The 14,491-nt window shown below is 59.3% G+C and overlaps 2 protein-coding genes across 7 annotated transcripts in view; one reads left to right on the top strand and one right to left on the bottom strand.

Annotated features, from left to right (window-relative positions):
- IL16 (interleukin 16) overlaps positions 1 to 3,000 on the top strand; it is a 96,852-nt gene extending 93,852 nt beyond the window's left edge. For all 5 annotated transcript variants that reach the window (XM_082736216.1, XM_082736217.1, XM_082736218.1 and 2 more), the window contains 3 exons: positions 522 to 780; positions 1,015 to 1,137; positions 2,551 to 3,000. In XM_082736216.1, coding sequence (XP_082592342.1) covers positions 522 to 780; positions 1,015 to 1,137; positions 2,551 to 2,744 — 576 coding nt within the window. In that variant the 3' untranslated portion in view covers positions 2,745 to 3,000. The remainder of the gene's footprint in view (positions 1 to 521; positions 781 to 1,014; positions 1,138 to 2,550) is intronic.
- A 2,995-nt stretch (positions 3,001 to 5,995) lies between these two features.
- On the bottom strand, positions 5,996 to 13,955 carry STARD5 (StAR related lipid transfer domain containing 5). 2 transcript variants are annotated; one of them, XR_014313152.1, is made up of 7 exons: positions 13,745 to 13,952; positions 13,050 to 13,099; positions 12,564 to 12,696; positions 8,076 to 8,193; positions 7,374 to 7,467; positions 6,213 to 6,619; positions 5,996 to 6,154 (listed from the first exon to the last, which is right to left on the bottom strand). XR_014313152.1 is itself a non-coding variant. In XM_082736223.1 (6 exons), the coding sequence occupies exons 1-6, from the start codon at positions 13,841 to 13,843 to the stop codon at positions 6,472 to 6,474; spliced, it is 642 nt and encodes a 213-aa protein (XP_082592349.1). In that variant the 5' UTR covers positions 13,844 to 13,955; the 3' UTR covers positions 5,996 to 6,471. The 2 variants fall into 2 exon arrangements, 1 of the variants encoding a protein (XP_082592349.1); XM_082736223.1 differs by having other exon boundaries at positions 5,996 to 6,619; positions 13,745 to 13,955.
- Positions 13,956 to 14,491: the final 536 nt, after the last annotated feature.

Raw genomic sequence — 14,491 nt, 5'->3', positions numbered from 1 at the left:
TGCCCAGACGTCCCAGAAAAGCATTTCTCAAAAAATCATCCTGCGGAAGACGGGGGCCTGAGAACTGCGCCCGGAAAAAAAGGATGGTTTGTGAAAAAGGCTTTCGGGGGTCACGGCGCGCTCCTCCAGGAGTGCGGCGCACACTGGCTTTGCTGAGTCTCTAATACGTCTTCTGACCAACTGGAGACCTTTTCGGACCTTCCGTTGCACCCAGACCTTAGAGCCCCTTCCCTATGCAAGGATCGCGCAGGAGGCACAGAAACTGTGCTTCGGGAAGACACTCCAGGAGGCGCTGCGGAGCAGGGAAGGCGAGAGATTTGAACTGGGTTGTTCACTGGGATTGCTGGGACCGGCTAGGGCACTGTGTTGGGAAGGGTTCTGAGGACGGGTCTGACCACTCTCGCTGGGGATCTCTGCTCTGGGTGTCTGGGTTTGGCCACCTGGTCTGGATCCTCTTCCAGCACGCGTCTGGAGCTGATGCCGGCTGGTTCCGGGGTCTTGACTTCCGTTGGTTTCTGCAGGTCCACAGAGTGTTCCCCAACGGGCTGGCCTCCCAGGAGGGAACTATTCAGAAGGGCAACGAGGTTCTATCCATCAACGGCAAGTCCCTCAAAGGGGCCACCCACAGCGATGCCCTGGCCATCCTCCGCCAAGCTCGGGACCCCAGGCAAGCCGTGATCGTCACCAGGAAGCCGGTTCTGGAGGCCACGCCCGACCTGAACTCCTCCTCGGACTCCACGACAGCAGCCTCTGAGGCCAGCGACGTTTCCGCAGATTCCAGTAAGTGCCTCCAGGCTTGCGGGAGGCGCTGGGGGTCGCACCGCCTTTGGCCACGTGGGGCCAGCGCGGCTGGGGCTCGATCATGCGTGGCCTGCCTGGAACACTGCCGGGGGCACGTGTCTGTGTTCATATGTGCGTGGGCACGGGTGCAAGGCGAGCAGGCAGCTTCCTTGGCTCACGTGGGCGCCCGGAGCGGAGGGCGTCCCTAACAATGTCCCTGTGCTTCCCCCGCAGCAGAGACCACGGTGCACACAGTGACGCTGGAGAAGACCTCCGCGGGGCTGGGCTTCAGCCTGGAGGGCGGCAAGGGCTCCCTGCTCGGCGACAAGCCTCTCACCGTGAACCGGATTTTCAAAGGTGTGGTGTGCGTCTGTGTCTTTGTGTTCTCTCCGGTTGGGGGGGTCGGGCCAGGCCCTCACAAAGCTTCTGGGCACCTTTGGGCCACATTCGTCTCCCACAACCCTGTGCCCTTCTGGAGTCAGGCAGTCTACTCAGGGACTCAGTTCTGCTTTTTCTACCTTCTCTCCTCGCCTCGGGACAGTCCCTTTCCCCTTCTCATTCGCTGGGTCCTGCTAAGTGACGAAGCCCTGGGCTTGGTTCAGCCGCACAGGGCCCAGAACTACGGTGAGGCCAGAGAGGCACAGCCCAGGACATGGCCCTGAAGGGGGTCCCCAGACCCACAGTAGTCAGTTTTAATGCACTAGGTCTAAGAATTAAAATTAAACAAAATCCATAATGAACAAAATATCAAAGTTTAAAATAAGGGCAGGGTCTTCCCACTTGGACACACTCAGCCTCGCGCGGCTCCCCCCACTCCTGGACCCATCACCTCTCGTTTTTATACAAAACGCTGACGTTTGGTTCACCGTAGGTTGAGGTGCAAGCCGGCCAAATGTGGGGGTCACTCAGGATTCCCCATGACTGCCGTGGGAGGCCTGCACTCTCAGGGCTTTTCAGGCTAGAGCCCCAGCAGCAGGGCGGGGAGCTGGGGCAGAGCCCCGGGCAGGGGTCGAGGGACCCGGCTTCGGGTCCCCGCTCAGCCTCTCACTTGCTGAGTGACTGCTGCCCCCCCCAGGGCCCAGGGCTCCTTGTCCACACAGAGCTGTGGGGTGTGTCTGGACCCGGGTGCGAGGAGCTCCCTCGGGCGGGGGCTCCCCGGGGATCCTCATTGACTCCAACTCTGGGAAAGACGTTCTTAGCGTTTGAAGGTGGACTACCAGCTCTGAGGCCTGGCTGGCTACCCGAGTCCTCGTGCTCCCGGCAGGTGCAGAGGGACGAGTGCTCCTCCTGCAGTGCTAGTCGGACACCCGATGGGCACAAGGAACCCAAAGACTTGAGCAGTTTTTAAATTCTCATTCCTATTAGCTTTCAGTCACTATCTCTGAATCTCATGGCAGCAAACGGATGGGAAATCCGTCACAGTAAAGCAACAGTCCTTTGGAAGAGTGGGGGCCGTACGCGGTTCTGTCCTCTTCCCAGGCCTCTGGGACCCAGAAAGTCTCCTCAACCTGGCTCTGGGCTTGGGGCTGCCCGGCACCTCCCTTCCCTGGGGACATACAGGCTACACCTCTCCCAAGGGCCACGGAGCTGGAGCCTGGCGTGCCCACCTTGAGGTCACCGTCCGATGAGATGCCCCGCCAAGCTCCTGAGGGACGGGCACCCTTGTCCTCTCCCGAGCTGTCCCGCTCCTGGGAGACTGACGCTGGGAGGGGACTCTCCTTGCTCCCCAGTCACCTGTGCAACCCGTTATCTTCTTCCTCTGCCTCTCAGGGGCCGCCTCGGAGCAGAGCGAGACGATCCAGCCAGGGGACGAGCTCCTCCACTTGGCCGGCACGGCCATGCAGGGCCTCACGCGGTTTGAAGCCTGGAACATCATCAAGACCTTGCCCGATGGGCCCGTCCCGATCGTCATCAGGAGGAAAAGCCATCAGGCCAAGGGGACCGCAGGGGCGGGAGACCCGTAGGCAAGCCCAGAGCTGCTCACAAGCGCTAATTCTCAGGGTCACTGCTGCTCCCCGCCGGGACAGGGGACAGCAGAGATGTGCTTCCTGGTGTCGCTGCCCTGGTCCTGACCTTCCGGGAGGTCACCCAGCCAGAACGCGGTCCCGAAAGGAAAGGGCAGAGTCACACCGGGGAGGCCCGTACAGACGATGCACAGAGAGCGTAAAGAAAATGCTGTGGTGCTATAAATAAAACGGCTGTGTCCCGGTTTGTATGAAACCCATGTCCTGCTCGGCAGACTTCCCGAGTCCTCCAACGGTGGCATGATTCACGCCGCATACGGCATTTGCGTTTCTCAGGCGTCTGCCGCGTGGGGATGGGCTGTGCTGCTCTCCTGGGCATCTGCCTGACCGCTCGGAGGCTGCTCCATCCCTGCCCCCAAGGGTCAGTCTGCTGTGGTCTTTTGGTGGGACCCAAGCTGGAGTGGTCGGCCTGGACGCTCGCCCCAGGGCCCGGGCTTCCTCACACACGGCGGCTGGGGCAAGAGTAAGAGCCAGCTCGGGGGTCCTCTTCGGACCCTGCCTCGGAGCCCTGTGGCATCTTCCGCTGGACCCTATCGGGGAAGCCGGCCCAGGTGCGAGGCCAGGGCAGCTGCTGCTGGGCTACGGGGGAAACACCATCTACCAGACAAAACCCTTGCGAAGCTGGTTGTCGTCGGGTGGGAGACACGGTCCAAGGCCTGGGGGAACCGGGTGGTGAGGCCAAGACGCCGAGGGGAGTACAGGTGAGACTCAAAGCGTGGGCAGGTGTGCCGACAGCACGGACCCGACGCGTACGACACGGCAAACTAGAAATTGCTACCGTCAACCTACCCCGGGCCGAGCACCGGGCTGGCGTTAGCAGTCACGGTCTTTGCTAATCACAGTGGGGGTCTATGGGGCGTGGTTTTGGGCCACTGAATTGATGAGGGGGCCAAGACCTGGAGACGGCAAGTGGCCCGTCCAGGCTGGTGAACGATGCAGCCGGGACTAAGTCCTTCTTTTCTGTGACTCGGTACGGACCGACGGGCCCGTATGGACCAGCACATATTTGCTTTGTTCATCTCTTAATGCCTGACGGCCATGCTCAGGGCAGACCGACGTCTTAGCAGCAAGCAGCAGCCAGCAGCAGCCGCCGACCAGCCCCCGCAGTGCCCCAGCCTTGCCCCAGCCCCGTGACTGCTGGAGTCTGGGGACAACACACAAGCGAGTTCCTCCCAGGCCAGGAGCACTAGGGCCACATCCGTGGACTCTGGTGGCTTCTCCAGGGTCTGGAGGAGGCAGACTGTTTCCTGGCAGCGAACTCCTAGGAGTCTCACCCGGGGGTCCTCTTCACGCCATCGCCGCGTGCGACGTCACCGCAGTGGGCACCAGCTGGCCCATCCCCTCATCCCAGGAAGCGGCGGGCTTACAGCGGTCGCGTCCTGCCTGCTGCCCATCCCCTCATCCCAGGAAGCGGCGGGCTTACAGCGGTCGCGTCCTGCCTGCTGCCTGGCGTGTTCCCCTTGAGTTTTGCCCGGCCCCACACTGAGACAAGGTCTCAGACACCGGGCGGACTGGTTCTTCAGCTTTAACAGACACTGAAGATCACTGTGACCCAGCACAGGAAGACGTGCCCGAGTTCCCCGGGTCACTCCACGGGATCCTGCCTTTGCCCCCACCCCGGGCTGGCCGGGGAGGCACACCCAGATCCCACCATCTCGTGGCAACCAACTGCCGGGCGAGTAGCCGGGTCAGGCATGCGGACCAGCCCAGGGAAGGAGTGGCCTGCCATCGGGACTGGAGCAGGGGACGCACATGAGCGCAGGGCTGGCCGCGGGCCGGGAACAGAAGGCACCCGGCAAGGCAAGTCTCAGCAGGCTTGTCTCAGGCCTAGGACACAGCGGGCCCGCGGCCCTCCCAGTCCCTCTTCCTGCTTCAGAAGGTCCCGCCCTCCCCACTCAGGACGCGGCCACTGGTCGTTTCCAGTCTCGGTGCTGGGGGGTGGGGGACACGTCTTCAGTCGAGGAGCCAGCAAGGTCTCGACACAAAAGCACTCATCCGTTTGAAGTCACGGTGCTGGGATTTACGCGGGAGATTTGGCCGTCCCTGGCCGACGCCTTGAGAAGGGAGCAGAGGCCGAGGAGAGCGCCTCAGTGAACGGCTTCCGGTCACCCCCAAATACGGCAAGTGCCACAGCTCACCGTCAGGGACCCACTCCCACCCCAGGGCCTCTCCCAGGGCGCCCTGGCTCCTCGCCTTGAGCCCCGTCTAGCCAGTCGGTACGCCATCTCATCTGCAGGGACCTGAAGCAGCAGGCGACCTGGGGACTGTTATTCCTGTCCCCACACTGTCCCTGCAAGACAGGAGGAGCAGCAGGGGCTGGTGAGGGCGTTGACAGGGAGAAGGAATTCTGAGTGAGAGGCAGGCACCGGGACAGGGGCACGTTTTCAGTCTCCTGGGCAGCACGGCTCCCCCCGAAGGACCCTGCGACCCTGGTCCGCGGCGCAGTGGACTTTCCATCCTGCTAGACAGGGAGGCAGAGGTGGTTTCCAGGGTCTCCTGAGCTGCCGCCTGGCGGAGTCAGGCCCTGCCACGCACTTACCGAGGGATGCGATCTAATGAATCCGAGAGACTGATGAAGGTTTCTCGGTAAGTCAGCGGGATGGTCCCAATGCCAGGACTATGAGGTCTGCGGTCCCACCGCGACCTGTAAGAAGGGGGCTCCCGAACCCCTCCTGTTTCAAAGCTGGCTCGTGCTTCAGCACATCCAGAGACAGACGCCCCAGGACTCGAAGGTGGGGAAGTGAGTCCTACGCACAAAGCGGGGCTATCTTTCCCTGGAGGGACTCTGAAAACTTCCTGCGGACCGTCGTCACCGCAACTCGAGGACACTGGGGTCAGACACGGGATAGTGCGCACTGTGACAGGCTGTGTGGTCCTGACCCGAGACAGGGAGGGGTGTGGCTGCCAAGGCCCCTTCCAGGTGGCAAAGCCGTGCTCCCCGGTTCTGACGACCTACACAGTAGGCCAGACCTGAGCGATCTCAGAACAGAGCCTAGAGCGGGGACTCCAGCCAGCGCCGCTGGAGGGGACCTGCCCTCCCATCTTTCATGGGGACAGCAGAGTGGCTCGAGCACGGAGGACGCCAGCCCCGAGGCTGCAGAGCTGGCTCCGGGCCGCTGCCGGCCGCCGGGGTCCACTGGGGACACGGGAGTTAACTCAGTGGAAAAGAGCAGAAAGGACAGACTCAAATGGAAGCTACAACCAGAAGAAATAGCGAATGTATTTTTCCCCAATGCTCAGCTCATTTGTTAAAAGAGTATTTTCCAAGCTGTTATTTTTTTTTAAGGGGGGAAAACCTGGGGCCGTGTGATCAGGTCGGAGGGCACTAGGTGCGAACCAGGCAGCAGGGCCTGGCTTTTGGCGTCCGTGGGGGTCCTTTCTATCCGGCGGGGGCAGGAGGCCTCTGGCGGCGACTGGCATACGCAGGCCTCAGACCGGAGCGCACCCCTTGGGGTCTGCGGCCAACCAGGGCCAAGGAGCGACTTCCCGAAGCCGGCCCGGAGAGGGGAGCGGGGTGGTGGGGGCCACTCCCACCGGTTTCTCCGCCAAGACGAGCTGTCCCCAAGGAGGTCCCACAGAGTGAAGACTGGCCCTTGGAGCTCTCCGGTACCCCGGCATCAGGGTTCTGCAGTGAGGCCCGGGAGTCCACGTCTCGCAGGTGCGAACATCAGTCGTGCAAAGTCTTCACGGCTTTCTCCAGGTTGGCGTAGAACCCGGCCATGCTGCGGGGGAAGAAGGAGTCCACCACGCTCTGCGGGAGGTAGCCGCTGAGGTCAGTCTGGAAGAACGTGACCAGGTGGGTCTTGTTGGGCTCCCTAGGGAAACAGGGGCAGAGCCGCGTCACGCGTCGGGAGCGGGGCATGGGGGCTGTGCCCCGAGGCCACAGAGGAGCACCCACCCTGACAGACAAGGCCAGGACACCGAGATTCGTGATCGGGAACCCCACCCAGCACGGCACCTGCCCATCAGGGAGCCCGAGGGCCTGCACCTTCCAAACGGCGGCCTCCTCCCAGCCGCACAGACAGGACAACAGAGGCCTGGGGTGGGACACGGTGGGCAGATGAGCACAGGCACGGGCTGGGAACCCAGCACGGGCTGCTCTGGGCTGTGGCTTTTCTACTCATGGAGGGGGAGACAAGCCCTGCGTGGGACATGGGGTGAGGACCGCCCCCCTCAGCTGCTCCGGGCTGGCAGACAGAGGTCAAAGAGCGCAGAAGGGAGGACCTGGCCCTCCGGGCCTGCACTGCTAGCCTCTGATGCCTCTGACCCGGGAGAGGTCCCCCGACCTCCCTGAGCGCCTTCTCTCATCTGCTAAATGGGACCATGACATTTGCCTAGCCTGCCTTATGGGGCTGGAGGGGAGCCCCACACTGGAAACAGTAAGAGCAAGGCCTCCCACTGTGCCTTCCCCTGGTGCTTGGGCGCACTGCGTCACGACGTGTCCAGAACAGGGCTCCCCACGGGCTGGTGTCTTATCGCAAACTGTGATTAACGCACCCATGGCCCAGAAGGTCCACAGTGACGCTACACGTAGGTCTGGGCACATCATTCAACTCCGAGGATCCTTACCCTGGCACAGGCTCACAGAAGCAGCCACAGGGGTGGTTAAACCCTCTCACATAACCAGGCTTCGGGGGACACAACGGGTGCTCCACGTTGATAGCTGGAAGACAGCCAAACGGGAAGTGAGCTACGACCTCAGCTCTTGTGCACGCAGACCGCACCACCTGGAGCCCGAGGAGTCAGCACGAGTGCCCTGGGACCTGTCCCGCGTACACACACACACACACACAAATCCACACATGCACACACCCATGTTCACGGCTTCCCAAACCTGCTGGCATCAGAGACGAGAACATTCCACAGGGTAAGGCCAGGGGGCGGGAGGGAGGCTCCCATCTCCACCTGTCCCCACATAGAGGATCCGGATGAATGGCCAGGGCTGTGGCTTTTAGGAGGCAGTGGGACACGTGCAGGGGCAGGAGGGAGGGGACAGGGTCACAACCCCGTGCAGTGACAGTGTAGACCACGAGCCTCAGTGGGAAAGACCGGGGATGCTGGCCACGTCTGTGACGTCAACCTACAATGACTGGCCTGTGCGCTCCCTTGCCATGGCCCCCCACGACATGCGATGCCCCTGCACCCGCCGAGGCCAGGTGCACGTGGAACAGGAGACCCAGGGTGATCCCCCTGCCAGTTGCCGAGGCCGGATTTATGCAGAACAGGGGACCCAGGCTGTGAGTCCCCCGCGGCAGTCTCGCTGTCACTCACCATTGGAACTGAGGGTCCCGTCCTCATACGTCTTCATGAGCACCAAGTCCACGAAGTCTCTGGGGGAGATGAGCTTCATGGCAGCCGAGGGGCTGGTGGTTCTGCTCACACACAATGTCTGTCAAAGCACAGAGGGTCGCGCTTATGGCCACAGGCCTCCCTGCCCTGCCCCACACCCGGCGTCTGGGAAGCGGGGAGTCTGGGGAGTCCGGCCTTCAGAGCAAGAGCCTCCTTCAGTGCTGTGCCTGGGCAGCCTTCTGGTCCCCCCGGGCCGGCCCTGGAGGGAGCCCCCTTTGATCCACACCCCAATCTCAGAATACGCCACCAGGCCACCCTCCTGCTTTGAAGTCAAGGTCGCCCCAAACCCAACCAGGCTTTACCCCCCCCTTCCCTCCTCCAGCCGGGCCGCCGCCCTCTCCGGGGCACAGGGGATTAGAGCAGGTCAGCTGCAGGATGGCACGCACCTCTCCGGGGCCGCGCGCAGGCAAGAAGGGGCTGCCTTTAAGGGACTGGGTTTGAAGACTGAGGCACGGAGTGTCTTGGCAGAGACACCTGTGCCCTGAGGGTCTGAGCCTTCAGGAGGGCACTGGGAATCCACTTCCAGACGATGCGGCCTCCCTATGTTCCTCCTAAAAACACCAGCCCTGGAACAGGGTCACCCGCACACAGGCTCTCCCTTTCCGCTGGGAACAAATGCACAGCACACGCTGCCCACCCAGAATCCTGCTAGCAGGCACGGTCCCGGTGGCCACGTCCCCCAGGGCACCAAAGGGACAGGTCCGGACGCTGGTTCCACCAGTTGAACACGGCCACAGTTAGGATCCCATGTCCACCCTCTTACTCTTTTTAAAGGCCAAAGCTGGTTGTTAGAAACAAGGCAGTTTTGACGCTTCTGAATTCTCCTATTTTGCAGCAGGAATGACAGAAGTGATACCTATCTATCTGTATTTTTATTAGTAACAGCTGGCTTTGCGTCCTGATTCCTGCTGCAGGATCCATCCCTCCTGAAGGAGCACGGACAGTATTGGTAAGAAACACCCAGGGCGGCAACGTGCGATAAATCCCAAAAGTTGCGCGCGGATCTGTGTCTCATCCTTCCTGCTGTCCGCCGGCCGTCTCTCTCTCCGACGCAGAACTCCAGGATTTGGGAGTGCTCAAAATCAGGCTCATCAACACCAGTCTGCAAGGGAGGGTTCCTTCTCCGCATTGTCGTCTTGGCAAGGAGGAACCACAGGTTGGCTGTGCCTCCCCTTCTCTGAAACCTGAGCTCACCGGCAGCCTGGGTCTTCCTCTTTTCACAGTCCCGTCCACCGAAGGCTCTGTCCTTCCATCTTCCTCCTCCTTTTTTTTCTTTGAAGACTTCATCTCTAAGTCATCTCTGCATCCAACAATGGCGGGCTCGAACTCAGGGAGCCCCGAAGCCAGTCACCTGCACCTGCTCCACCGACTGGAACCAGCCAGGCGCCCCTCTCTCTTCCTAGCAGGAAGTCCTATCTTTCCAGGGGCCTGGGAATTTGCGTGAGAAAAGGCCTCCCGTTCCTCTCTTCAAGAGATGTCAAATATATTACTTTTTACATATACTAGTGCTTCACCCACATCTGTAATACAATCGTACTGTCTTAATAACTTACAACCGTATCTCAATCCAGAGTCTTCCTAACATGCAGTCCCAGGAGATGTATTATGTACATATAATTAATAGCCATATTAATGAAGGATGATGTCTTTGAAGCATAAATATATTAGGGTGGAATTCTGTAGCCCGCAAGCCATGGAGAAACGAGTTCAAGAAAAAAAAAATAATATAAAATTTTTGTTTCAGGAAAACGTGTTCCTGTTGTGATGAGGAGAACAAAGACAAAAGAAAGTAGATAAAATTCAATTTCCTTACAGCTTGAAGATGAATGACAAATACTTGAGTCAGGAAAGATACCCCTGCAGGAACTCAGGACTGCCTTGCTAGAGGCAAAAAGCAACCTTAGCTTGACCACAGCTAGGCAGGCCTCCAGGATCTTGGAAGTCTTCTTTAGCATATGAAAACCCTTCTGGAAACTTCCTTTATCTCTACCCAACGCCCCAAGTTCAAACTGTAGAATCACAGGCTCCTCTCACTCCCAGTGCAGATCTCTGTGCCCACATCCGTCCCTGTGCTTTAATAAAAGTGCCTTTCTGCGCCTAACATGTCTCAAGAATTCTTTCTACACCGTTCACTCCTGGCCCACCTCGTGTCAACATACTTTTAAAATAAAGGATAGTAAATAAAACCTCATGTCATGCAGATGCATCGGGAAGAATGACGTCCTTGTTTTGCCTAAAACTGTCTGATTTATCCCATGTAAAAATGCCATGCTTCTAGGGCCGCCTGGGTGGCTCAGTGGGTTAAGCATCTGCCTTCAATTCAGGTCGTGCTCTCAGGGTCCTGGGACCCAGCCCCGCACTGGGCTCCCTGCTCCGCCGGAAGCTGCTTCCCCCTCCCCCATACCCGCTGCCTATGCCCCCTCTCTCATTCGTCTGTCAAATAAATAAAAAAAATCTTAAAAAAAAATATATGCTCTGCTTTGCAATTTATGATGAAAATTTTAGACATTCACGAAATGTTCTGCATCAAGTGGACCTATGGGGATGATGGAGAATTTCTTGGAACTCTGCTGGAGGGCATGCTCGCAAAACATTTGGAAACTTGCAGGACAGGATTGACAGGGTCAGGCAGGGAAGGGGGAGGGGGCAGGGCGTGGGGGCTGTTTTGGGCCCACACTGGCTCAGCCATGGGCCAAGGACCAAGGGTCCGTGCGGGCCCCAGGCAGGGAAGCAGGCATGCCTTTCCAGGAAGAACCAGGGTGCTCAGGGAGAGACCCTGTGGCACTGATGAGGGAGCAGAAGGCTAGCAGAGGACAAAGCCTGAGTTGACCACCCACAACCTCCCCCACGCCCCTCCTGGGTGGGTGTGTGTGACATTCCTCCAGGACACTCGCCACTATTTGTAAGAGGCTAAAACAACCTTAGCTTGGTGGGAGCCAAGCCTCCAGGATCCCAGCCTATGAAAGGCCTTTTGGACGCCTTCCCTTTTCCTTACCTCCCCCAACTTCCAAGTCTAAACAGCCCACAGAAATGCAGCCCCTGTGACCTTCAAGAAAACTCCATAACCAGTCATTCTGTCACATCTGTGTTCTGTTGTAAAGGCCACTAGCCCCTGGTTTCCCAACTTGAAGCATAGGTGTCTATTTATTTACTGGCTTCCTAATTTTTTTTACTCTCTGGTGGCTCCCATGTTGTTGTTCACAATATTTTTATCCAAATGTACTCCCTCTCATAAACTTGGATAAATTTATTTTAAAAGGAAGCTACTTATCTGTAAAATATAGGATTTTTATATTGTTGCTTCTAATTCTGATTCTGAGGCTGAAAGATTAGCAAGTGTTAAATGGGTGTCACAGGGACCTAACTGAAACTCTCCCCTTCAAGCTCTGAGAGGAATTAGAAAAGAACTGAATCCCAGTGATGTCACCGTGCATGATTCAAGGTCAGGGTTTGCCTAACAACCTTGTATCTCAGGGGTGTGTGCCCCACCCTTCAGGAAACACCCATATAAACTCTAGACCATGAACTCAAATGTGAATTTTGGGCCAGGCCAAGAGCTCCTGGGTCATCCAGATGGACCAGCACAGAACTGTGGCCTGAGGTTTCAAAACACCATCTGTGTAAATAGGCAAGAGGGCATCACGTCTACACACCTCAGAACTATCGGACTGGCAACTTTCCCCCAGGGCAACTTTAGTATTAGTTCTGGCTACGACTCCCCACCCCCCTTTCTAACTTCTGTAATCAAACGAGTTGGGTTCTTCACGCTGCAAGTTCCTAACGCTTACTGTTCTTCAGACAGAAGCATCTAGAATGGCGCTAATACGATAGCCACTAGCTCCCCGTGTCTGTTTAAATTTACCCCGAGAGTAATAAAAAGTAAATAAAACGAACAACTCGTTTCCTCCAACGAGACACCTTTCAAGTGCTCTGTGGCCCCATGGGGCCCAGGGGCTACTGTAGCGGACAGGGTTGACAGAACATTTCCATTATTCTAGAAAGTTCTTCCCGGGCAGCTCGAGCTCGAATGACATACACTGGCACCAGCGGAGAAACTGTAATCCAGGGAGGCTACCCGGCGAGGCAGGTGCTCACTCTGCGGCTCTGGACTCATTATCACGGCCCCATCGAGGGGCACCATTTCAAACCCGAGCTGACGAGTCCAGGCTTTAGTGACCTCAGAGCACGTTCACGCCGCCGGCCTTGACCAGTGCTGTTTCTCTGACTGCTTAGGGAGTCTCCCCCCATCTGGTCACACGGTTTCCCACCTGCGCCCGGGCCAAGGTCGGGTCTGAACATGGCAAGCAGCGGGCAGCCCGTGTCTGCCGCGGTACCGGGGCCGTGCGGGGTGCTGCCCTTGCCCAAAGGTGACCCAGACCCCCTAGAGTAACCATGCTTGGAAAGACTTACATCAGTGAGGCTTTCGATAATTTCAAAGCTGCTCACGTTCTCATCCCACTTGGCTCGAAGGGTCCCAGGAAGTGGCTTGATGCAGTCCCACACCTTCTCTGGGGGCGCGTTCACCATGCCTTCTCCCCGGTACCTGGAGCATGAGAAGGAACGTGAGCTGGGGCATCCACCCAAGCTTCTGATCCCGGGATCATAGGCAAGGACTAGACGTCACACCTGTCCCTGCTCTTTGGAGACAGCCTTGCGGTCAGGGGCTGCGAGTGAACCGGCCTCCCTCCCTCACACCTGCCGGAGCGGACCTTAAGCATTCGTGAGATACAGCCTGCTGGAAAGGATTCACCTAACAATAGAGGCTTTTCTGGACCATAACCGACAACTGGATTCCAGGGTGCTAGGGCAGATCTGCCTGATTTCAGGAAGCAAACCCACAGAGACATCAATAAGGGAGTGGCCCCTCTCACAAACTTGGGCGAGGCAGGCACTTACAGGTTCCCTGAAAACTCCACAGATGGCCTCCAGGAAACTGACACTCCATTCTGTCAAAAGGCACAGAATCGTAGAATTTAGAGCTAGAAAGGCTCAGGGAGGTCACGTGACCCAGTCCCCTGTGCTACAGAAGAGGAGTCTGCAGCCTCAAGAGATTGGCTGCTCCACGCCGACCGACTCCTGTGCGGCAGGGCAGGGGCTGGTCTGGGACCGAGCTTTCCCTCCGTAGAACGTGGTGGAGCAGGGGTTCTGAACCGGCTGATTCCAAGAGCTTGGGGTGATTTTCAAACCTCCTAAAAGCCACCATGCCATTTGTCTCGTCAAGCAATTTCCCTCTATTTGTTAAGAATCAGAAGCCTCGCATAAGCAAAACTATGCCCATGCCGCCCTCCTGGGGACAGGGAGAGGCTCCTGTCAGGAAGAGGGCAGGCTCTAGAGCCTAACCACCGGCTGCTGGCCAAGTGACCTGGGGCAAGTCACTCACTGAAAGGGACAGATCCGCATCTCCCAGGGTCATGGTGCAAACAGGCCCAGGGTTTTTTAAGGAATCGACCCTCAGTGGAACCTACCCCCACCCTCTCCAGCTCCAGGGTACTGGAGAGCAGAAAGGTGGCAGGAAGAGGAGGAGCCTGCGGTCTTCGGAGACCCCAGCCCCAGGGAGCACGCGACCCCTTCCTGCCCAGCTCCGCACTCACGGCTTCCCGGCAAATCTTCCATCCTGACTCGTCCCGCCGGTACTGGAGCACCTTCTCCGCCACCGCCTCGCTCATCTGCGCGGCCAGCGCCGGGTCCATCGCGCCAAGCGGTCCCCGCGGTTACGGGATCCCGGCCGGGCCGTGCTGTGGCCTAGGTTGGCTCTGGGTCTGGGTCCGGGAGGCCGCGGCGCCCGGCCCCGGGGGCGGAGCCACAGCTCCGGCCCCGCCTCGCGCCTCGGATTGGCCCCGGCGGGCAGGCGGGCCCCGCCCCGCCCCGAGATTGGCAGGGCGGGAGACGGCCGAGCCGGGCGGGGCGGTCCTGGGCGGGCGGTGCAGACCTGCGGGGTCCGCCTCCGGCCTGGGAGGGGCCCCGCGCGGCCGAGGAGGGGCGGGGTGGGCGGCCCGGTGGCAGAGGCGGCGGGAGCGGGGAGTTCCGCTCCGAGCGCCCAGAGGGCTGTCGCAGGGCCAGGAATGACCTGGGGGGGCGCAGGAGGGGCGCGGGGAGTGGGGGAGGCGGTGGGGCCTGTAGCGCGGGCGGCGGCGGCGGCGGGCAGCGGAAGGCTCCTCGGGCAGTGCCCCCCCGGGTGGGATCCGGAGGTCGGTGCCTGTGACCTGGGGGCTGCGGCAGCGGGCAGCTCGGGGGCCCGGCCTGAGCCCCTGGTGGCCCGGCGGAGTGGACACCTGGCGCGTTCAGTGCTGGGCACGTTTGTTGTTATTGTTTTAATTTTTACTCCCATCTGGTTAGTT

The sequence above is a fragment of the Mustela nivalis genome, assembly GCF_964662115.1.
Source record: "Mustela nivalis genome assembly, chromosome: 6".
NCBI lineage: Eukaryota > Metazoa > Chordata > Mammalia > Carnivora > Mustelidae > Mustela > Mustela nivalis.
The sequence above is the reverse complement of the archived record's forward strand: the minus strand, read 5'-3'. Positions and strand labels throughout refer to the sequence as shown.

What these genes read in the sequence shown, in the direction of transcription:
- STARD5 (XM_082736223.1), bottom strand. Translation starts at nt 13,843, where the DNA reads ATGGACCCGGCGCTGGCCGCGCAGATGAGCGAGGCGGTGGCGGAGAAG. An exon ending in GTGGAGTTTTCAGGGAACCT is followed by an intron (nt 12,697 to 13,049) that starts GTAAGTGCCTGC and finishes CTCATGCTCCAG; the next exon opens with GTACCGGGGAGAAGGCATGG. An exon ending in CGGGACCCTCAGTTCCAATG is followed by an intron (nt 7,468 to 8,075) that starts GTGAGTGACAGC and finishes GCTGTCTTCCAG; the next exon opens with CTATCAACGTGGAGCACCCG.